Source organism: Phacochoerus africanus, chromosome 6 (assembly GCF_016906955.1).
Source record: "Phacochoerus africanus isolate WHEZ1 chromosome 6, ROS_Pafr_v1, whole genome shotgun sequence".
In the NCBI taxonomy this organism is placed as follows: domain Eukaryota; kingdom Metazoa; phylum Chordata; class Mammalia; order Artiodactyla; family Suidae; genus Phacochoerus; species Phacochoerus africanus.
The window spans coordinates 94201063-94223715 of record NC_062549.1 but is presented as its reverse complement, the minus strand read 5'-3'; the positions used below and the strand labels follow the sequence as shown (position 1 = coordinate 94223715).

The following is a 22653-nucleotide window of genomic DNA, read 5'->3' as shown; positions in this document are numbered from 1 at the left end:
CTCCCCACAACTGCCCTTTGTCTGCAGTCCCCAGTTACTCCTCACCACAGCCTCTGAGGCAAAGCAAGAGGACCAGTCATTTTCTGCTCCCTGAGGGGTTATTCTCCACTCCCAAGTAGCTGGCCCCTCTTAGGGCCACAGGTCCCAGGAGCCTAGCAGTGTGCATTCTGTCCTTAGCTGGCTCTCTGGAGGTCCTGTCTCTCCCAGCTGCCCCCATTGTCACTCCCTCAACCCTGCTCACCTACTTGCAGGAGCCAGGCTGAGAGCAGACACCCAACCTGTCTAACCTGTCTGACGTCATCATCTCTCCACCCACCTGGGCCCCAGGTCTCCAGCAGCTCACTCTTCCTGTTCTCAGCTTCCGTCCTCTCAGCTTCCTTACAGCACCGCCACCTGCCAGAGCTGAGCCTCCCTAGGCCCTGGCCTTAAGTCAGCCATCGATCCTTCTGGCCGCTGACCGTCTTTTTCCCCTCCATGAGAGGAAGGCCGGATCCACGTCTCTTGAGAGCTGAAGGTTGAGGGCACTGAGCCAACGCATAGACCCTCACCTCTGCCCTTGAAGACATTTGTGCCCTCCATGCAGAGCCAAGATGGGGAACAGAAGTGAAGAAGATTATAACTTTGTCTTCAAGGGTGAGTTGGGGTCCATAAAGAAAGAGACCAGCAGAGAGAGGGCCCCCTCCTGTTTTTTAATCCCTTAGCAAGATCCCCTCCCAGGGCTCATCATTCCTTCAGGTCAAAAAGAAAGCCACAGGGAGTGGGGAGGGTCTTTTTACTGGGACAAAAGCCCAGAGCTGCCGGAATGCTCTACTGTTGTCAGTAATGACACAGTTGATCACTCCTTACCAGTGACAACTGAGGCCCCTCTGCCCACATCCTAATAGAAGCCCAAATCCCTAGGAGTAGTCAGCTACTGCAGCATGAGAGACGGAGGTCAGACTTCAGAGAGGATTCCCTCCAGAGAAGAAGGGGAAGAAATGCATCTTTCTGGGCAGGTGTGCAGGAAAGGAGAGATTGGAGAGAACGATCCCATCATAGGGCTGGATGAAGACACAGATGTAAGGAAGAGGGCACAGGGAATGGAATCTGGAGGACTCCTAGTGCCAGGGCCTTGTCTGTCTGTCCCTTGGCACACCCCTTGGGCCCAAATACCAGGAACTGGGTTCAACTTTCTGTCCCTGGACATCTGCAGGTATCCTTCCTGCTCCTTTATCTCCTCCCTGTGTTTGGCCAGTCTAGTGTTCCCCGCCCCCCCCACCTCCACACCTCCTTCAGGGCAGGGTGGACTGGCAGTGCTGCGATTCCCTGTCCAGTCACCCCACCCCACCCCACTGCCTCTCCCAGCCTCAGCCCCAGCCCCAGCCCCACCCTCACCTGAGCTGGGACTCTCCGTCAACCAGGGGTTGGTGAACCTGTACTCCCGGCATCTTTCTCAGGAAGGGAGATAGGGTAAGGGTTAGCAGTAGACTGGGGCAGTAATACTACTAGTAACCGCTGTTTGTTGAGTTCTTGCCATGTGCCAGCCACTAGTTCATTAATCACCACAACAACCCCAAATTTTGAAAACACTTTGAAGTCAGGAGCGGGACCAAGTTCAGATCTCAGCCCAGCCACTTACTAATTATTGCAGAGGGGGGTCACTAGAAGCAGGCGCTGAGAAGTTTGGAGTGTAAGATATTTACTGTGGATCAACAGCAGTGAAAAGAAGAGGGAGGACACAGGACTGGGCAGAGGGAGAAGTTGCACTGCAAGGCAGAATCACAAAGCCTCGGTCAAGGGCAGGGAGCTCTGGGTCACCCTCTCCTTGCTGGGGCATTGGGTGCAGGCTGCCCGGGGAAGGCATGACCTCAGGTGAGGCTGCTCCCTACAGATGTTGGACTTCTCTGTTGTGGCTCAGCGGGAATGAATCTGATTAGCATCCGTGAGGACGTAGGTTTGATCCCTGGCCTCGCTTAGTGGGTTAAGGAGCTGTGGTGTAAGTCAGAGACACAGCTCGGATGAGGCATTACTGTGGTTGTGGCGTAGGCCCGTGGCCATCGCTCCAATTCGACCCCTAGCCTGCGAACCTCCACGTGCCATGGGTGCAGCCTAGCCTGTGAACCTCCACGTGCCATGGGTGCAGCCTAGCCTGTGAACCTCCACATGCCATGGGTGCAGCCTTAAAAAGACCAAAAAAATAAAATAAAATAAAGGAAAGAAAGAAAGAAGGAAAGAAACAGATGTCGAAGGAGCCAATGGCTGAAGGCTGTGTGCTGACTGCACTCCCTGCAGCTGGGGGCAAGTCCTTCGTGGAAGCCTCATCTGGGCACCACACCTCGTGTTTACCACACTAGCTGGATTGTCTTGTGCAAGTCATTTAAAAATGGGGTGATATTAATAATGGTACTTGCCTTGTGACTTTGTTGTGAGGATTAAATGGATTCGTATGTGTAAAGCCTTTAGGACAGTGCCTGGCACATTGTAGGCACTCAATAAATGTTAACCATTAGTATCTCCATTTTACAGAGGAGGTGAGACACAGAGCAAGTAGCTTTCAAAATGTTACAAAGTCAATACTCAAACCCAAGTCTGTCTGACTCCAAAGCTCTTTCCCCAAGTCCCTTTGGGGCCTGAGGATTGAGTTCAGAGCCCATCCACTGGGAGGGCTGAGAGGTGATGAGATTCCCAGTAGGGGGGAGGGAGAGTGGTAGGAACACACACACACACACACACACACACACACACACACACACACGTCCATACCTCCTCTTACCCACATATACCCCTATGACTCCCAGCTCTTTCCTTCCCTAACAAATAAGGAATCTTTTTTTTTTTTTTTGTCTTTTTAGGGCCACACCTGCAGCATATGGAAGTTCCCAAGCTAGGGATAAAATCAGAGCTGCAGCTGCCAGACTACACCACAGCCACAGCCACAGCAACACCAGATCTTTGACCACACCAGAACTTTCAGCAACGCCAGATCCTTAACCCACTGAGTGAGGCCAGGGATCGAACCAGCATCCTCATGGATACTAGTTGGGTTCGTTACTGCTGAACCACAATGGGAACTCTACTCCTTTTTTTTTTTTTTTTTTTTTCAGCTGCACACGCAGCATGTGGACATTCCCAGGATTTGAACCCGTGCCACAGCAGTGACAAGGCCAGATCCTTAACCCATTATACCACAGGAGAACTCCACAAAGAAGGAATTCTTAAAGTTGGAGAGAGGGAATTCTGTCACGGCTCAGTGGTTAACAAACTGACCAGGAATCACGAGGTTGCGGGTTCGATCTCTGGCCTTGCTCAGTGGCTTAAGGATCCGGCATTGCCGTGAGCTGTGGTGTAGGTTGCAGACACGGCTCGGATCCCGTGTTGGTGTGGCTCTGGTGTAGGTTGGCACCTGTAGCTCCAATTAGACCCCTAGCCTGGGAACCTCTATATGCTGCGGGAGCGGCTCTAGAAAAGGGAAAAAGACAAAAATAAATAAATAAATAAATAAAGTTGGAGAGGGACTTCATAGATTTTATAAATAGGGAAACAGATCTAGAAAAAGAGAGCCACTTGTTCAGGGTCGCATAGCTAGACAGAGGTGGAGTGGGGACCAGAGGCCAGAATATGTGGTGCCCCCAAGGCCTGGGGCACCAGCCTGCCTTTCCAGACTCTGGATGCTCAGGCTGGGGGGGCTACTACAATTGTTAGTTGTACTTAAACCAGCCCCTACATTTTAACCCCAGTCCCCAGCTCACCCACAGTGGGTAGGCCTGGGCCCTGGACGCTGTCCTCCAGTCCAAAGGCTCTTCATGGCCCCTCTGATGGGTCCTTGTCCCTGAAAACCTAAAGGTAAAAGCACTGGCCCATCAGTGACAATCACGACAGTAACCATTTTGCACACTCACTATATCCTGAGCAGTATCTCATTTATTTCTTGCGAAAATCTGTAAATTGATAATATTGTTATTCCCATTTTTTCATAATAAAAAGTTCAGAGGGGATACATAACTTGCTGAAGGACACACACAGCTAGTCCCACACCCAGTCCCATGGTCTATTTTTTTTTTTAATTTTTTCAGAGTATAGTTGACTCACAGTGTTGTGTTAGCTTTAGGTGTACAGCAAAGTGTTTCAGTTGAACACATGCACATAACCGTTCTTTTTCAGATTCTTTTCCCATATAGACCATCACAGAGTATTGAGTAGATTTCCTTGTGCTATACAATCCAGTCCTGACCTTTTTTTTTTTTTTTTTGTCTTTTTGGGGCCGCTCCCACGGCACATGGAGTTTCCCAGGCTAAAGGTTAAATCTGAGCTGTAGCTGCCAGCCTACAGCCATAGCAATGTAGGAACTGAGCCACATCTGGTACCTACATCATAGCTCATGGCAAGGCTGGATTCTTAACCCACTGAGCGGGGCCAGGGATGGACCCCAAGTCCTCACAGATACTAGTTGTGTTCATTCATAGCTGAGCCACGACAGGAACTCCCAATCTAGTCCTATACTCTTTTTAAAAAAATTTTTTGGCCTCCCTGCAGCAGAGTTTCTGGGCCAGAGATCAGTTCTGAGCCGCAGTTTCAACCTACACCACAGCTTTGGCAACACCAGATCCTTTAACCCACTGTACTGGGCCAGGGATCGAACCTGTGTCCTGGCACTGCAGAGACACCGCCGATCCCCTTACATCCCAGCGTGAACTCCCCAGTCCCATGGTCTTAACCATGCAAGACTGCCCCTTTGTGGGGTCATCTGGATCCTAACATCTCACACACGTACTTCCAAACCTTTCCCCCCACCCACAGACATGTCACCTGCCAAATTTTCTCCTCACCCACATTTCTATTCACAATGCTGCTTCCCATGCAAACATACACAAACCTGGAGTTCCCATCGTGGCACAGTGGTTAACGAATCTGACTAGGAACCATGAGGTTGTGGGTTTGATCCCTGGCCTTGCTCAGTGGGTTAAGGATCCGGCGTTGCCGTGAGCTGTGGTGTAGGTTGCAGACACGGCTCAGATCCCGCGTTGCTGTGGCTCTGGTGGAGGCCGGTGGCTACAGATCTGATTAGACCCCTAGCCTGGGAACCTCCATATGCCGCAGGAGCGGCCCTAGAAAAGGCAAAAAGACAAAAAAAAAAATACACAAACATCCCCCTGTCCTTCCAGCTCACAGAGAGACACATCCTCATACCCCCTCACCCAGAAATATACACCCTCCCCCCTACCTCCCCTGTAACCTCACAACCCCTGAACCCCAACATTGGCAAACAGCCCACAGATGTCACTCCATCACCCGATTCACGGGCTGCCTCTGACTCTCAAGCCTAGAACCCTTAAAGCCCCTCAGCCTGTTTCACAGCTCAGCCTTTATCTCTCCACTCCTTCAGTGGTGCTGATCGGCGAGTCAGGCGTGGGGAAGACCAATCTGCTATCCCGATTCACTCGCAATGAGTTCAGCCACGACAGCCGCACCACCATCGGGGTTGAGTTCTCCACCCGCACGGTCATGCTGGGCACCGCCGCTGTCAAGGCTCAGATCTGGGACACAGCTGGCCTGGAGCGATACCGAGCCATCACCTCGGCGTGAGCCCGGGGCTGGGGAACTGCTGGGGTGTGGGGGTGCTGGGGAAGTCAGGGCACATCTCTGGAGGAGAGGAGGAGGAGGAGGCGAGGGCACCCAGCAGGGTGCTCCCTGGATGGGATCACAGGCTGCCGTGGCCTGGGTAAGGACACACAAGTTCTGTGAGCCACGAACAGTCTGAGATGGGATGTAGTGATACTGACGGTTCAAACTAAAAATAAGAGTCATTGCCACCACTTCCTTAAGCCTTTGCTATGTACCTTCCTGGGTACAAGGGACTTTACATTGGGCATTTTATGTAATTCTCAAAATACCATAGGAATAAGGTGTTACTATTAACCCTCTTTAAATAGCAGTTTGAGTCTCAAGCAGGTGAAATCGGTGCAGCTAAGATGGGGGCAGTTTCTGGGATCAGGGGCGCCCCTTCACTCTGCACAGTGCTTTGCACTTGATAGCCTTCACTAACCACAAGGTGAAGGGCTGGACCCCTGAGCTGCATTTTACAAAGACTCAGAGGACACTGAGGAACTTAGGCCTCCTGACACCAATCCAGAGAGTCTCCCAGACAGTGTCAGGCCAAAGGTGGTGTGTGTGTGTGTGTGTGTAGTAGGCGACAGCAACTGCCAGTGGGCAGGAAGCAGGAGTCAGGGGCTTTGTTTATACCTACTCATAACTCTTGGACTGGTCATCTGACTCTTACGAGCCCTCAGTTGACTCATCAACAAAATGGGAGTAAGTAGGTACCACCCACCTGCAGAAGCTCCATCTAATTCCAAGAGTGAGACTGGATGCTTGCAAGGATGCCTCAGCCAGGGACTGCTATTTGAGGAGGCATTCAGCTAGTCCTAGAAAGATGGCCATAAGAGAGAAGGTGGCACTGTAGGTCAAGGAGCTGTATGAGGACGATCAAGAGGCCGACTTGACCAGTGACCCAGTATGCACTGGTAGATAGCAGGGGCTAAATCCTGAGCAAGGACCTCAGGAAGCAGAGGAGCCAGGAAGGAGGAGGGAGCCAATGGTTTTGGAGAAGGGAGGTGAGGCTTCAAAGGAGCCACGACCAGGATCCCTGAAGGGCACCCAGCATCAGACACCAGAGCTTGGGGCTCTCCTGTGTGGTTTGGTCTCTGGACTCAGTCTTCATATTTCCCCATCTCTGACTTTTGACTTCAGGGTTCAGCTCTGAGCCTGGGCTCACTGGCCCTGACCTTACCTGTGTTTACCCCACTACCCCCACCCAGGTACTATCGTGGTGCAGTGGGGGCCCTACTGGTGTTTGACCTAACCAAGCACCAGACCTATGCCGTGGTGGAGCGCTGGCTGAAGGAGCTCTATGACCATGCTGAGGCCACTATCGTCGTCATGCTCGTGGGTAACAAGAGTGACCTCAGCCAGGCCCGGGAGGTGCCTACCGACGAGGCCCGCATGTTCGCTGGTGAGAGCCCACCAGGACCCAGTGTGACCCCTCCAACTGCTGCCAGTGCCATTCCAGCTCCCACCTCCCCAACCCCTTGGTCTCTCCCTAGAGCCCTGGCCTAGACTTCCTCCACAGGGTCCCCTGCCTCCATCATCTCTTCCTCAGAATCTCCTAGCCCTCTCCCTCTGTGACCCTGTGTCCCTCATTATGTCTCACCGATTGCCCTGAACTTGTCTTTAAGGTCAATTATTTATTTATTTATTTATTTATTTTGTCTTTTGTCTTTTTTTAGGGGCCATACCCGCGGCATATGGAGGTTCCCAAGCTAGGGGTCTAATCAGAGCTGTGGCTACTGGCCTACACCACAGCCACAGCCACAGCCACACCAGATCTGAGCTGCGTCTGTGACCTACACCGCAGCTCACGGCCATGCCAGATCCTTAACCCACTGAACAACACCAGGAATCAACCCGCAACCTCATGGTTCCTAGTAGGATTCATTTCTGCTGCGCCAAGACGGGAACTCCTATTATTATTTTTTATGGCCACGCCCGAAGGATGTGGAAGTTCCCAGGCCAAGGATCCAACCTGCACCACAGTGATAACCAGAGCCACAGGCGTGACAACACCAGATAAGGATCAGCTGAGCCACCAGGGAACTCCTGTGAGCAATTATTCAGAGTTGGTTTCAAGACAGCTCACACTGCAATGCTCAGAGATCCCAAGTATAGCAGGTGGGCTCCCCTTGACCATCTCCAGCCACCTTCCCCAAGAGTTTTCTGGGGTTTAGAGACAGCAAGACACAGAGGTTAAGGGTATAGGCTGTGGAGTCCAGAGGCCCAGCGTCACATCTCTTGGCCAGCGACACCAGTGCAAGTTCTTTATTCATTCTGTTTCTGGGCTTCAGTTTCCTCTTTGATAAGAAAGGGAAGTATGGAGTTCCCGTTGGGGCTCAGTGGTTAACGAATCCGACTAGGAACCATGAGGTTGTGCGTTCAATCCCTGGCCTTGCTCCGTGGGTTAAGGATCCGGCGTTGCCGTGAGCTGTGGTGTAGATCGCAGACTCGGCTCAGATCCCACATTGCTCTGGTGTAGGCCAGCGGCTACAGCTCCGATTAGACCCCTAGCCTGGGAACCTCCATATGGTGCGGTTGCGGCCCTAGAAAAAAAGACAAAAAAAAAAAAAGGAGTTCCCGTCGTGGCGCAGTGGTTAACAAATCCAACTCGGAACCATGAGGTTGCGGGTTTGGTCCCCGCCCTTGCTCAGTGGGTTAACGATCCGACGTTGCCATGAGCTGTGATGTAGGTTGCAGACGCGGCTCGGATCCCACGTTGCTGTGGCTCTGGCATAGGCCGGTGGCTACAGCTCCGATTAGACCCCTAGCCTGGGAACCTCCATATGCCGCGGGAGCGGCCCAAGAAATAGCAAAAAGACAAAAAAAAAGAAAGGGAAGTAGTCAAACCTACCTCACAGGTTATTTATTTATTTATTTATTTTTATTTATTTTTTAGGGCCGCACCTGCAGCATATGGGAAGTTCGCAAGCTAGGGAGTCAAATCGTAAATGCAGCTGCTGGCCTACCCCACAGCCACAGCAACACAGGATCTGAGCCATGTCTGCGACCTTGCGGCAATGCCGGATCCTTAACCCACTGAGCAAGGCCAGGGATTGAACACGCATCTTCATGGTTCCTAGTCAGGTTCATTACTGCTGAGCCACAATGGGAACTCCTGTTTTAGGTTTTAGATAAGCTACACATGCTAAGGGTTCAGTGCATAGCAAATGTAGATAGTAAACATGGCATTCCTGTTTGTGGCTCAGTGGATTACAAATCAGACTAGTGTCCATGAGGATGTGGGTTTGATCCCTGGCCTCACTCAGTGAGTTAAGGATCTAACATTGCCATGAGCTGTGGTCGAAGATGAGGCTCGGATGTGGCGTTGCTGTGGCTGTGGGGTAGGCCCGCAGCTGCAGCTCTGATATGACCCACAGCCTGGGAACCTCCATAGGCCACATGTGCAGCCCTAAAAAGCAATTTTAAAAATATGTACATAGTAAACATGAAGTAAATATTATTATTGCCTTTGCCCTTCGCAACTAACAGTGTGCTTCCTTTCCTACCAGAAAACAATGGGCTGCTATTCCTGGAGACCTCAGCCCTGGATTCCACCAATGTTGAGCTGGCCTTTGAGACTGTCCTCAAAGGTTAGAGCCCCTGCCTCCATTCGGCACCCCAACCCCAACCCTGAGACCTCTGTGGGCAGTGGTAGGAACGCAGACACCCAGCCCTCCCCGACCCCAGCTAACTCCTCAGCGTCTCTGTGGACCCCCAGCCTCCTCAGAGCCTCCCAAGTATGTCCCCACCCTCCTCAGCTGGTGCTTGGGGAATCAACCAGAAGGCCACCCTTGCCAGGGAGCTGAGTCTTAGCCCTTCTCCACTTGAGTAATTAGAAGGGACCCAGGTACCAAACTCTTCTTCCTTCCAGCAACCCCCCTGGGGTTTAGAAAGGGGCACGTGGTGTGTGTTCGGGGGAGGATGGGCTTTACATCTTTGTCCGACCTCATCACTGTCCTCTGCCCTCAGAGATCTTTGCAAAGGTGTCCAAGCAGAGGCAGAACAGCAGCCGGACCAATGCCATCACCCTGGGCAGTGCCCAGCCTGGGCAGGAGCCGGGCCCTGGTGAGAAGAGGGCCTGTTGCATCAGCCTCTGACCTCATCTAGCACCGACCCTGTGCTACCGGCTCTCTGGTTAACAGCACCTCCCCAACCCCCAGTTCCGGGAGCTTTCCTTGCCCTGTGGTTCCGGATGACAGAGTGGCCAGTTCCCCTGTTCACAGTCCTGCTGAGCTCTAAGATCTTTACACTCCCCCACCCCCACCCCCACATATCTTTATTATCATTCATCCCCTCACAGACTAGGGTCTTCAAATAAAGCTGTATTTTGTATCAATGCCTCCCCATGCCGCCCCTTCATCTGCAGCCCCTCCTCTGAGTCCCCGTTCCCAGCTCCCCTCCCTCCATCCTCTCACTGTACCCACTACCCCCCAGGGCCAGCTGCCTCTGGAGTCCTATGGTCTGGGGACAGTGCCAAGGGGGTGGGAGATGTCCGCCCTTCCCTCTGCCAACCTCCAGGGCAGGTGGGTGAGGGAGGACAGCATGGTGGAGAGGGGGTATCTGGAAGGCGAGACAAAGGAAACCATCGGCGGGTACCATCTGGCGCCCAGGGCCCTGGTGCCAAGAACTGAGGTCACTCCAATGCCAGGGGTGAGGGGAGGAGGCAGGGGAGATGTTGGAAAGAAGGGGGAGTCATGGCCAGTGTGGTGTGTGCATGCTGGGGAAGGGGTTTTAAGCCCGGGAGGTGGAAGGTCCTGACTTCCAAGAAGAGGGGGTGCGATGTGTAGGGATGGATTGAACCTGGCAGGGAGGGTGGAGCTTTCAGCTCTCTGCCTCTTCTCCACTGAGTCCAGAGCTGGCTGTCCAGGCAGGGTCTAAGTCACTGGGCCTGTTCGGCAGGGCAGGGTGGAGGGAGGTCTAAGGGCACCCCAGGGAATAGAAGGCTGTAAGTGGGGAGAAAAGAGGGGATTGAGCATTTGGAGACACAAACAGGAAGCTGTGGGGAGCAGACAAGAGGAGCCATCCATTTCCTGCAAGGTGAGCTGGAATGTCACCCAGAATGACACAGCGGAAGCCCCACTCACCCCAAGGTCGTTCAGACTCACTGCAGAGAAAGAAGCCAGAGCCTTAAGTAATAATACTTTTAATAAAATTAAGTTCTTAATAGCACATTTAATACATTAACCCTCCCCCTTCTTGGTTTCTCTGCATTTTGTGCAACATCATTTTGACTTGATTATTCATGGGTCCGTTTTGTTTCCCACCTCTGTTTTGCTTTTGAAATGTTTTTCCTTGGTGGATTTGTACGTGTCTTCACTAGATGCCTCAAATTAAGTCTGACCACAATCCTACTCTACTTTCTACAGTGGAGAGACCATTTCCCCTGCCCCAGGGCTGTCTCCCCCCACCCACCCTACCCCACCCACACCCTCCAGTGGGGAAGGGGAAGCCCTCCCCACCCCAGACGCTACCTTCCCAAACTAGTGGGGTTTCTAGGACAAAAAGAGCAGGGGGGAAATCTGTCCCTAGGTGGGGTGAGAAGAGTAAATTGGGGAGAAGGAGATGTGTTTGGGGTCTAGGGCCAGGGAGGGGCATGACAGAGTCATTGGTGTAATGGAGCAGGCTCTTCTCACCAAGAGCCCAGGGGCCTCCACACCCCCTTGAACAGGAGAGAGGGGCCCGACCTGATTGCAAGCTGGGGTTGGTAGAAGGCAAGTGCTTAAAAAAAAAAAAAAAAAAAGAGTTGATTTCTCACAAGCAAAAATCAAGCTCCCCAATCGTCCGGGGGGGGGGGTGATGTGCCTGTAAGCCAGGACCCCGTGGATGACTCCTCCCTGAACACTGACAGATGGAGGTGAACTAGGGCAGAGGGTTAGGGTTGGGCTCACCCAAAGTCCCTGCTGCCCTCCCCCTGCCTTTGTACCCTTGGGGACCAGTTCTTCCAGGCCTTCATGGATAGCGTCACCACTCTGCCCCAACAGGTGGGAAGTCCTTCTTGGAATCTAACTTCTATGAGATGATAAAGCATATTTGCAAACCTGCAAAGCACAGTGCAACTTTAAAGGGGAATGATTATTGAGATGGGTACTCCAACTGCTGCCATGGAGGTCGGAAGCTAAGGGGGATATCCGGTGGGGACAAGGATGGGGGACAGACCATCCCCGCTCAGTCCCCTTGAAGCTCTGAGAAAGTAAGAAGTGTGGGAATTCCCGTCATGGCACAGTGGTTAACAAACCCAACTAGGAACCATGAGGACGCAGGTTTGATCCTTGGCCTTGTTCAGTGGGTTAAGGATCTGGCGTTGCCATGAGCTGTGTAGGTTGCTGATGTGGCTCATATCTGGCTTGCTGTGGCTGTGGTGCGGGTCTGTAGCTGCAACTCTGATTAGACTCCTAGCCCGGGAACCTCCATATGCTGTGGGTGCCGCCCCAAAAAGACCAAAAAAAAAAACCAAACCAAAAACAAAAAGTGTGCATGTGTGTCAGTTGGTGGAATGACCTACCAGGCCCTGGAATCAATCTGTAGTGGAGTGGATCGAGGTTACACTTCAAGAAGGACTTCCTCAGTAGGCCTGGGAGAAGTTGGCTCTGGAGAGTTGGAGCTGGGCAGCCTTCATCCTCCCAGAAAGCCCAAGAGGACATACTTGGAGTAAGGGATGCCCATCAGACAGGGAAGGCCAGGCCGGCCAGGTCCTCAGGTACTGGGGTGCAGGCCAATGTGCTATCCTAGCCCAGCCCTCCTCTGGTAGAAATGATGACTGTCCATTTTTTCAAAGACCCTGGGAACTGAGCCCTTCATGTATTTTGTCCTACAATGAAAAAATCCAAGGATTCTCAGAATCAACCCCAGCCGACTGGAAGGAAGCTCCCAACCATAGCTAGCAACCTGCTCCCACCCTGATACCTGAAGACGGGACAGCTCAGGGTGGACTCAGCCACTTCCCTCTTCTATTTTCCTTTTCGTTACGACTTTTATACATTCTACTGGACCCAGGGGCCCTCAATGCTACTAAACTTTAAGCTATCTGAATATTGTCTACTAAGTAACTAGTAATTCTTTCTCTTTTTCTCTAGGATTATATGAAATAAATTTTCATTATTATTGTTATTAATAATTATTATTTTGTAGTATTCTTTTCTTTTAAACCCCTCGGTTTCTTTCTTTTTCTTCTCTCTCTCATTTTTGGTTAAAAACAAAAACAAAAACAAAATCCCACAACTATTTCTCTTAAATCTCACACCTCTGAGGGTTCCCAGGAGGCCTGCTAGGCCTCAGCTCTGGACTTCCCCTCCTCACTAGCCCCTGGGACAGGGCAGGGGAAGTGGGGGACACCCCAGGATCCTCAGTCCTACTGCTTCCACCTTTCTGGTTAATCCCTTTCTTTGTTTGGCTCTGCCGGCTCCCCCCAGGGGGGAGGGGTAGAGGGGAGGAGGAGCCCAGGGAGTGAAATTCAATCTACTTGCAGGGCCCCAGAGGGACCAGTTTCCCCTGGCCCGTCTCCACCATCCATCCCAGGATGCTCCCCCCAAAAAGCAAATGACATTCCTCCCCAAAAAAAAGTGGGGGAAAAAAGGAACGTAAACCCGAACATATATTAAAAACACTTTTTTAAGATTTAACTCTGAATACAAATGTATTTTTTTTTCTTCTTCTCTCCCTACATATATTCTAAACCTTCTAAAGTTTTTTTATTTTTTTAAGGATCACTTTATCATAAAATAAAATATCCTTTTCATATAATAAATTACCTAATAAAAAGTCTTTTTTTTTTCATATTAGCCCAGGTTCTTTGCTACATTTATATGGTAATAAACGCCTTTATTAAAATAGAATATTAAATTATAAAGAACTGCTTTTTTTTTTTTTTTTTTTTTTGCTATTTTTGTATTCTCTCCTCTGTGTTGGTCGCCTATCTCGCTCCCTCTCACGCTCTCTTTCTCTCCTCTATTTTGTCTCTCACTATATGTGTTTTGTGTTTGTTTCTAGGTTTGGCTCAATTAGTAAGAGTGGGATTGAAATTTCTGAGCCTCCTAGTGTAACAGTCTTCTGCCTTTGTGGGTAGAGTGGAGAGGGGGAGGGGGATCGACAGACAGACATACCATCTTCCCACCCCCCTCCCTACCCCCCCTCGGGGACCGAGGGGCGCCCATTTGGTTTGGTTTCTATTGTACAGACATCTCAGGATGGCTCACATTGGCGGGAAGGAGGGAAGTTGTCACAGGCCAGTTTTCCTGGCTGTGACCTCCTTCGGCTCCCCTCCCTGGCTGGTGGTCTGGAGGGGAAGGCTGAGGAGAGGTGAGTTAATTCACAACAGGAGGAAGGAGAGGAGGAAATCCCCTCTATGCCTCCATCCCTGCACCCCCTCTCCATCCAAGAAGAATGGGACTCCCAAGCTGAAGTGCTCAGAGATCATTTAGAACAGTCCCACCCTACTATATACAAGAATCTCCTAGGACCCCCAGGGACTCCCATGGCCCATCCTCTCCTGGCCCGGCCAGCGGAACCAGGAGGGTGGGAGGCTGGTGGCTGCCCCAGGTCAGCAGTAGGGAAGCAGCAAAAGGGGTGCAAGGCCTATAATAATACGTGATTCTCTGAAGAGGCCCTGCTGGCCCCCAATCCTGCTTGGCTCTGGACGGACCCCTCTCTGAAGACCTGGCCTCTCTTCTCAGAAAGAGTGAGAGACTTCGTGATTAACCTGCTAATAAGGGTTCGGTCCAGAGAGGGCCCCCCCGGGGGGGGGGGCACTGAAGGGGAGGAGGAGCAGTGCCTCCCTCCAGCGGCCTCTCCTACTGCCTCAGGCCCTTTCCTGCTCTTTGAAACAGCAGACCCCTTACCCTGGCTCTCCCCCTCCCACCACCGAAAATCCAGCCCAAGAACTGCTCCCTAAATGTAATGCCCGAAGATGATCAAGGTGGAGGTTTGACCCTTTAGGTACCCCAGTATTAGACCCCTCCTCAAATTTTCACTGAGAACGGGGATACATTCCATCAAGAATTTGAGGTGTTTCTTTGGAGAAGGGGAGAGGGCCAGCAGAAGAATGGGGGGGAGGCATCAAAAACGTTCTTCCCCCTGCTTCTCCCCAGGGGTGTGGTGTCCCCAAAGCTGGGCTGGAAGGAGCAGGAGGGAGTAGGGAGAAGGGAAGAAAGAGAAAGCGCAAGACAGGGCTGCTTGTGCAAGCCAGCAAGGGGGAGCAAAGAGAAGAGCTGGGGGAGAGCGCGAAGGAGAAAGGAAAACCCAAAGGGGAGAAAGCTGGGGAGGAGAGCGGAGGGAAAGCTGCAGGGGGCAGAGAGGAGCATCCCTCTCCGGATTCCTCTAGCCCAGTTTTGTGGGGATAGATGCGTTCCGAGCCCTTTGTGGATGGATGCGCTTCACTCCCTTCCCCCCCACCTCAGAAAATCTCTTCTGACTTCTGAAAGGGCCCCAACCCCTTTATACTGCTGGAAACCCAGGCGGTGGAGGGTCTAAAGGGTCGTGGTAGGAGGTCGGAGGTCAGGACCAGAGGGCTTGGGGATTGGAAGAGCACCTCGAGATACCGACGGTAATTCTCCCCCTCCCCCCGCCCCTGGCACAGAGGAAGCGGTAGTGTGACACCCAGAGCAGGAGGTGGAGAGTGGGTCAGGCTGCCTCGGCGGCCACCTCTGGCAAAACAAAAGTTCCTCTTAGCTGCTTCCAGATTGAAGGGTGTGTTGAGGTATCAGAGTTGTAACTCTAGTAAAATTTCCGGCCTGGCCCCTTCCTAACCTTTCCAGGACAGGGTGACCAGAGGCTCTGAAAGTGGCCCACCCTCCAGCCACCCTCGCCTCCCCTTCCCCCCTCCCCAGCGAGCGATCTCTAAGCACCTTGCCCCTCAAACCACCGATTTCCAAAAGGCCCTAGAGGAAAACAGCTCCAGGAAGGACCCCTGGGGAGCGGCCCCTGGAGGCACGGGGCGGGGGTGCTTAGGAAAATATTCGGATGGCTTGCGTGGCTGTGATGTGGCAGACCGGACACTCCGGGTCCGTCCTCTCGCAGATGCGTACTGCACACTCCATGCAGAACAGGTTGTGTCCGCAGGGAACGAGTGCGGCAGTCACCTCACTCTCGAAGCACACCATGCAATCCCGCCCGCCGCCGGGGCTCCGCAGGCCGCCCCCCCCAAGTTTAGAGAAGCCCTGGAGCGGCTCTCCGGGCGGGCGTCTCGGAAGTCCCGCCAGCTCGGGTCCCGCGGAGGTGGCAGGAGAGCGGTGCGCTCCCGGAGGCCCAGCGCGGGCCTTGGCGGAAGAAGAGGAGGAGGAGGAGGCGGAGGAGAAGAGCACCGAGGTGGGCGTGGCGTTCTCCTGGCCCGCCCAGAGCGGGGGGCTAGTCTCTGCCACGCCGTAGTAAACGTCCTGCTTGCCCACGCCGTAGCCCGGAAACAGGTACCCGCCGTAGCCAAAGTCCCCGCCCTGCTCGCCCAGGCGCGGGGCCTCAAAGCCGGAGTCCACTCCGCATTCGCCGATGCAACCCAGGCTGTTCTGCCGGAAGGTGGAGAGGGGCTTGCAGCCTGGGGGGTGCACCCGCCAGGCCTCGGAGTAGCGGCTGTCAAGCCCCGCGTCGGGGCTCCCGGCCAGGAAGTCATTTTCATTGTTGTACTCGAGGATCTTCCCTGTGCGCACCGCGATGTGTGTCTCGATCTCCTCGCGCGCACGCTCCACGTTGCCCGGGGCACCGGTGATTTCGAACACCGGGTCGCGGTCCCGGCTTGGCGTGATAATGTACGTGTTAGTCTGCTGCTGGATGCGTTTGATGGTTGCCCCCTTGGGGCCCACCACCAGCCCCACCACGCGGTAGGGCACCCGCACGCGAATGGTCACTTGGCCGGGCAGAGCAGGCGCCACGCCAAAGGCGGCGCCCGACTTGTTGCGGGAGGCGCGGATCATGGAGAAGTGCTCCGCTGCTGAGATGATTTCCCGTCGGGCTGTGGCCACGTCCTCCCGGCGGCCAGTCACCATGAACACTGGCTCCTCGCCTCGCACCGGCGTCTTGATGTAGGTGTTGGTCTTGGCCCTCAGAGCCTTAATCTTGCAACCTGGGATAGGTAGGGAAGGGAAGAGAGGAAACTCACAGGGCAGGAAGGTTTGTGCTGGAACCAGTAAGCTCCTGCTTCTATTTAGATACCCAGCCCCCCAGGAACCTCTGCCTACCCTTTCAACCTCCCCAGCCCCAGGCCACCCTCACCTGAACAATTCACTCAACATCTCTCAGGTCTACCCATCGCCTCTATCAACCACAGATTGCAAATTTCCCAACTTTCCATTCAGGACCTCCAAATCCGTGCACTCTTTGAAATCCAGAAATAACCACTGACCTTCCCAAACAAGCTGCTAACCTCAAATCTATTCATTAACTCCTCCCCAACTGCAAGTTGTCTATTCCCTCAATTCCTTTACTGATTTCTGGCTACTTACAAACTTCCAAATCACTTAATCACCCCGCCCTGCCCACCAAGTGCAGTCTCCAATCTGTCACTGACCTTGATCTTGCCTCAAAACCCCAATGCATTCAGCAACCCACAATCTACTCTTTACTTGATCTCCATTCATTAAAAATATCCTCCAGTCTACTCTGGGAGGACTGATCCCTGTCTGCTCCCATGCTTTCCACCCATTAGTGTCTCTCAGTGGGTCCCAAATTCACAGCAAGTGTTCAGCAACTAGTAGAGTGTGGGAGCCTGGGAAAGGTCTGAGAATCAGAGTTTCAGGAGGGAAAGGATGATGATATGTGAGGAACACAGCGCTTGACCCCATGGACATGCCTGCCACCCTGGGGGCAGGGGAACCAAGATGGGCTGGGTGGGCAAGAGGGTGTTCTGGACCCAGACTCCTGCTTTGAAGAAGTAGTGGGTTGGAGCTGAGAGGTTGGGGAGAGGGGCAAGAAGAAGAAAGGCTGAGACAAAGAGAGACAAAGAGGGAGAAGGGGAAAGAGAAAAGTGAGGGAGGGTGGGATGGCCACACTGCAGTCTAAAGGTGGCAGACCTTGACAGCTGACTGGACAAATCTCTCCTCCTTCCCTGCTTCCCTCTCCCTGCCCCTGGCTTCACACAGAACCTCAGAGACTCAGTGGCTTTCTCGAAGCACACATGCTACATGTGTGTGAATTTGCACATACACACACATGGACCTATGAGGAGCCATGATGCAGTGGTGTGCCTTTATCTAATGATACTTGGGGTGCAAGCCTAACATACACTTTCACACACTCCTCTCTCATACACACGGACTCCCTGTGTTTCAACCTTTCACCCACCCAACTCTTCCATCCCCCTGCCTCCCCATGGCACATTCCTATACACGCCTACCCACAACTTTTGCCCCCATTCACATATAGACACGTTCATACCCTTCTCCGGATACATGCTCGCCATTCCCTTTCTCACACCCCTGCGACACTACCTGTCCCCCCAAACCAACGCCAGCGGTCCTAATTTTCTAACTCTGCCCCAACCCTCCAACCACAGGCCTGAGGTGAGCTCAATTGTTCCCCCCTCCTTTCTCCACTCCAGATGGCCTCTTCTCCAACCCTACTGAACTGGTGTGTGGCTGGAGGATGGGTTGGGGGCAGCTCTCCTCACCTTCAAGAGACCTCAGGAAGGAGGATTTGCTCCTCCCTTTTTGTCTTCAGACCTCTTGGCAGTTGAGAAGTCCTACCTGTTGTCAAGCCCTCATCCTTGCTGATTTAAGGTCAGTCAGTGACTGTCCTGCTTGGGAGGTGTGGAGGGTTAAGGAACGTGAAGTCCCTTCTCCTACAACTTCTATCCGCATGGTATCTGATAGGCACCTGGGTTCTGGCTCTAAGTTTTGGGTCCATAAACTTACATGAGATCTAGGTGTCTTTGGGGACTAGAGTTGGGGTGAGGAGGATGGGCCAGGCATAAGAGGAAGGAGAAAAGCTAGAAGCCTGGAGGTGCAGAAGTGGTGGACCTTGTCCTGGGTTCCACAACCTTGAAGGAGCATCTCTTGAAGGGAAGACCCATTGGCTTTCACCTTCCTAGAGGTCAAATAGAGGAGCACTGACACTGCAGCAGAAGGAGGGAGGTCAGACAAGAGAAAGGACTTCCAATTACTTAAGGAATGAGGGGGGAGGCTTATCTTCTCTGAAGAGGAGAGATTCCCCTACTTTTATGAGAGGCAGGCCCATCTGATGCGGAGGCAGAAGAGGAAAGAATGACTCCATGAAATTCCGGGGCCTCCCAAGACCACCCCCGCGCTGAGAAAAGATATCAGTGTCCCCACCCAATTCCATGGCTCTGGGTCCCTAGTTTCTGGTAACAAGAGGAAATCCAACTTTTAAAACCAGAAACCTCAAGAGATGGAGTGCCCCAGGGGAAAGAGGGCTGTGCCGGGGAGTGGCATCTTCCCCTCCTCCATTCAGGATCTCCCCGCAAAATCCCCCCAACCCCCCATACTCCGGGTGGACGAGGTGGGATGTGGAGTAGGGGCCCCCCTGGCTAGCCTCCCCTCTTCCCCTGCCAGGAGCTGGCCTCCTCCCTCACTCCCAGCCGGAATGCAGCTCCTCTATTGTTCCCCACTGTGGGACAGCTCCTCCCCTGCTCCTCCCCCACCCCACACCTCCCCAGCCCAGCCCCCTAGCAATTTCCAAATCCCGCCCCCCCCACCCCCCTTTGGGAAACCAGGAGAGGGAAGGGTCCCCACGATCCCGTCTGCTCAGTCTGGACCCTCACCAACACTCCCACCCCCACCCACCCAGGGATGCTGGAACGGAGGAGGGTGTGGTATCAGACATACTACACTGGATTAATTCTACACCCACCACCACCCCAACAACACACCCAGACACATGCCCTCCACCAAATCTCCGGCTGAAGGTTTCTTATCCCCCGGGATGCCCCATCCCGCCCAGTCCTACTCTCTCACTACCAGAGACCCCTCTTCAGGCCTCTGGCCCCTCGCTGTGGCCAGCCCAGAACAAAAGCCTGAGAGGGAGGAGGAGAGGTCCACACCAGGACGTGGCACTTCGTTGCAAGCACCCCTTCCGAAACCCCACAGACCATTCAACTTTGGTGTGTGGGTGACCACAGGACTCCCTCCTCCCAGCAGTCCCCCTTCCCCACCTCACCCCCAGGCTGGGACCCTCCCATGAGCCACACCCCCTTCCATTCCTACACTCAGCCCAACAAAGAGACAGATACTCAGTCTGGCTTCCCGGGCCAGGTCTCCCCCAAAGTCTGTAACTCCAGGCGGCTGGGGGTCCCAGGGGTGCCCCCTCCCCAACCCACTAGCAGATGCCAGAGTAGGGGCCTCGGAGTAACTCTTTGCACATTCTGCCAGTTTTTCCGGCTAGGAGTGGACACCCCCTCCGGACAGCCTCCCCGGATTGGAAGACCAATCCCCCTCCCTTTTCCCTCTCTCCACCGGAGGATATTTCTTTGTCTAAGGGCACAGCCCTGAGGGGAGGAAGGATCTGGAGAACAGTCCTAACTGGGGGGTAGCCGGGAACTTTGTGGCACTTGGAAATCAGGGTAGGGGGCGGGTCCCCCTTTGTGGGGAAGAGACCAAGCCAGAGGCGGGCAAGGAGGGAGGAAATGAACTTTCCGTGCTAGGGATGGGGTGCCCCCCACTCCAGTCTCTCTCCACGGTCCCGGCGCCCGCTTACCTTGCCTGCCCACGATCTCGGCCACGTGCTCGGAGGTGGGCACGGGTACACACTCGGTGGTGTTGCTGCTGCCCTTCAGGCGCAGCTCGGCCTCTTTGTAGAGAGCGCAGAGCTTGGCGTCGCTGGCCCCTTTGGGGGCGGTGGGGGGCTGGGGCGTCTGCGCCGCGGGGGCCGCTGTCGGGGCGGCCGGGGGCGCCGCGGGCGGCGGCGGCTGGGCCGGCTGCGGGGGGGCGGCCGGCTGCGCGGGGGCGCCGCCCCCCCCACCTCCCCCGTCCTCGCCCGCCGTGGGGGCGGGGGGCTCCCCCAAACCCAGGAGGCAGAGTTGATCGAGAGCCAGCTGAAGGGCGCGCTCGTCTTCCAGCAGCCCTCGGTCCTTAGCGCTTCCCCCGAAACATCCTAGTTCTCCAAAGCCCCCATTTCTTTCCATTATTCCAGATACCACTAGACTAGGCATGGCGAAACAAAAGCTGGGGGAGAGAGAGAGAGGGAGAGAGAGAGAGGTGGTGGAAGGGAAAAGAGGAGAGAGGAGGGGAGGGGAGAGGAGAGGAGGGGGGTGTGTGGGGAGGGGGGAACAAAGAACTGGGGAGGGGGGAAGAAAGCGAGATAGAAAGATAGACCCTCCCCCTAAGCCCCCCTCCCCAAACACCCTGTAACCCGACTCCCCTCGCCCCAGCCCCCGGGGTGGGGGTGGGGGGAAAGAGAAGCAAAACCAAGAAAGCAGATCTCCTCTCTTCTCCGGGGGTGACGGGGGGCGGGGGGCTGCGGGATCTCTGCCCCCACCCCTCCCGCCTCAGGCCCGGGAGTCTCTAGACCCCGCCGTCCAGACGCCCCCCTTAGGCTCCCGCACCGAGCCCCAGTCCAGGAGCGGCGCTCAGTGGCCCCCAATAGAGCCCAGCCCCTTCCAGCGCTCAAACTCTTTTGTTTTAAATGAACTGGATGGAGCAGCATGGAACTGACGGGAGGGGGGCGCGCCGGGGGCGCCCGGGGCATGCCGGGAGTTGTAGTTTCCCGCCCTTGGGGGCGAGGGGACGAATTCCCTGACCCGAGGAGGATAGGGATGTGCCTTCGGTCTTTACCCGCGGCTCAGAGGCGAAGCTGAGGGTGGGATGGAAGTCGAGGTCCCTCATTTTTCCGAGGGGCGGGCACCGGGAGAGGAGTCAGTGTACAGAAACGGTTCGGGTCGAAAAAAGGCTAATGGAGTGTGTCCCCCCTCCCAAGACGGGCTCCTTCCCGATCTGGGCCAGTCTCAGGTCCTTCTTTCTTATGATAATGAGGGGGGGCGAGAGGGCGGGGAGCGGTCCCGGCTGGGTCACTGCGGCTTTCTCTCGCTCTCTCGCTCTCTCCCCTCTTCCCCCTCCCTGTCGCGCTCCCTCTCAGCTCTCCGCTCCCCCCTCCCGCTCTCCCAGAGTATATCCCGGCTCCCGGCCGCGGGGAGAGGTTCTCCGCAGAGCAGACAAAGCCCGCAGCCGCGATGCGGGGAGAGCTTGGTCCTGCGCGCTCTGGGAGCCGGGATGGGGTGCCGGGTTGGAGGGTGGGACCCCCTGGCAAAAGACGGGGTCCCCTCATCCCCAAGCGGCAAGCCATCCTCCCTCATCCCCTCCCGCCCCCCAGTCTCGGAGATCTGAGAGGCACCGACTGGGAGGTGAGTTAGTTCACTTCCTTCTGATCTGTAGAGGGAACCGGGAGGGCTGTGGAGTGTTGAGGTGAGGAGGACGAAGGGGTGGAAAGAGAGGAGAGAAGTAGGGGACCGAGAATGGGGAAGCAAGGGAAGTCTGAAAGACGTGATGTGACTTAACAGTTTAGGGAGAGCCGGGAGCTATGGGTGCGACTGGAGGAGGAAAGAGAGACCCGATGGAATGGAGACCCGGGCTTCCTCAGACCTGGGCCGTGCATACAGCTTGGGGGCGATCTGTTCTTTAGCCTTAACCGTCATTCTGCTTTGCCTCACCCATCTTTCTCCCATTGAATAATACCTTGTGACTCTGGAAATTTGGTGAAAGTAAAAAATCAGTATTTAAGGCATGAATTGGACAGCTGGGGACTTTTAGGGGAGCTTGTGGAAGTTGGAGTGTAAAGCAATCTTTTCTTCTCCCTTCACCCCATAGCTTTGGCATTTCTTTTGTCACTCTCTTTACGCCTGGGTCTTTCCCAGTAGGAGAAAGGATGGCACTGCAACTTGAGGGCTTGAGATCAGACTTTTAAGAACTTCCAAAAAGAATTTTATAAGAATGTGTGGGTGAGCAGCCATGGTGGGGTGCCCTTTCCTGGAGTGCCTTTGAACCCAAAAATCCGAACTAGTTTGTGAGGTAAAGTCCTCTTTGGAGGCAGAGGAACAGAGGAGATGACCTCACAGACCAGGCACTGTGAGGCCATGAGGGCTGAGCTGCTGCAAAGCCCAGTTCCCTAAACTGATTCTCACAAAGAGTAAATCTGCAC

The 22653-nt window shown here is 54.2% G+C and overlaps 2 protein-coding genes across 2 annotated transcripts; one reads left to right on the top strand and one right to left on the bottom strand.

Annotated features, from left to right (window-relative positions):
• The first annotated feature begins 336 nt into the window (after positions 1-336).
• RAB25 (RAB25, member RAS oncogene family) lies at positions 337-9922 on the top strand. Its single transcript, XM_047784328.1, has 5 exons — positions 337-633; positions 5363-5558; positions 6795-6988; positions 9096-9176; positions 9556-9922. Exons 1-5 carry the CDS (start codon positions 591-593, stop codon positions 9681-9683), a joined length of 642 nt encoding a protein of 213 aa, XP_047640284.1. The 5' UTR covers positions 337-590; the 3' UTR covers positions 9684-9922.
• Positions 9923-13452: 3530 nt separating this feature from the next.
• MEX3A (mex-3 RNA binding family member A) lies at positions 13453-20722 on the bottom strand. The gene is made up of 2 exons (XM_047783025.1): positions 20218-20722; positions 13453-16633 (listed from the first exon to the last, which is right to left on the bottom strand). The coding sequence occupies exons 1-2, from the start codon at positions 20669-20671 to the stop codon at positions 15525-15527; spliced, it is 1563 nt and encodes a 520-aa protein (XP_047638981.1). The 5' UTR covers positions 20672-20722; the 3' UTR covers positions 13453-15524.
• Positions 20723-22653: the final 1931 nt, after the last annotated feature.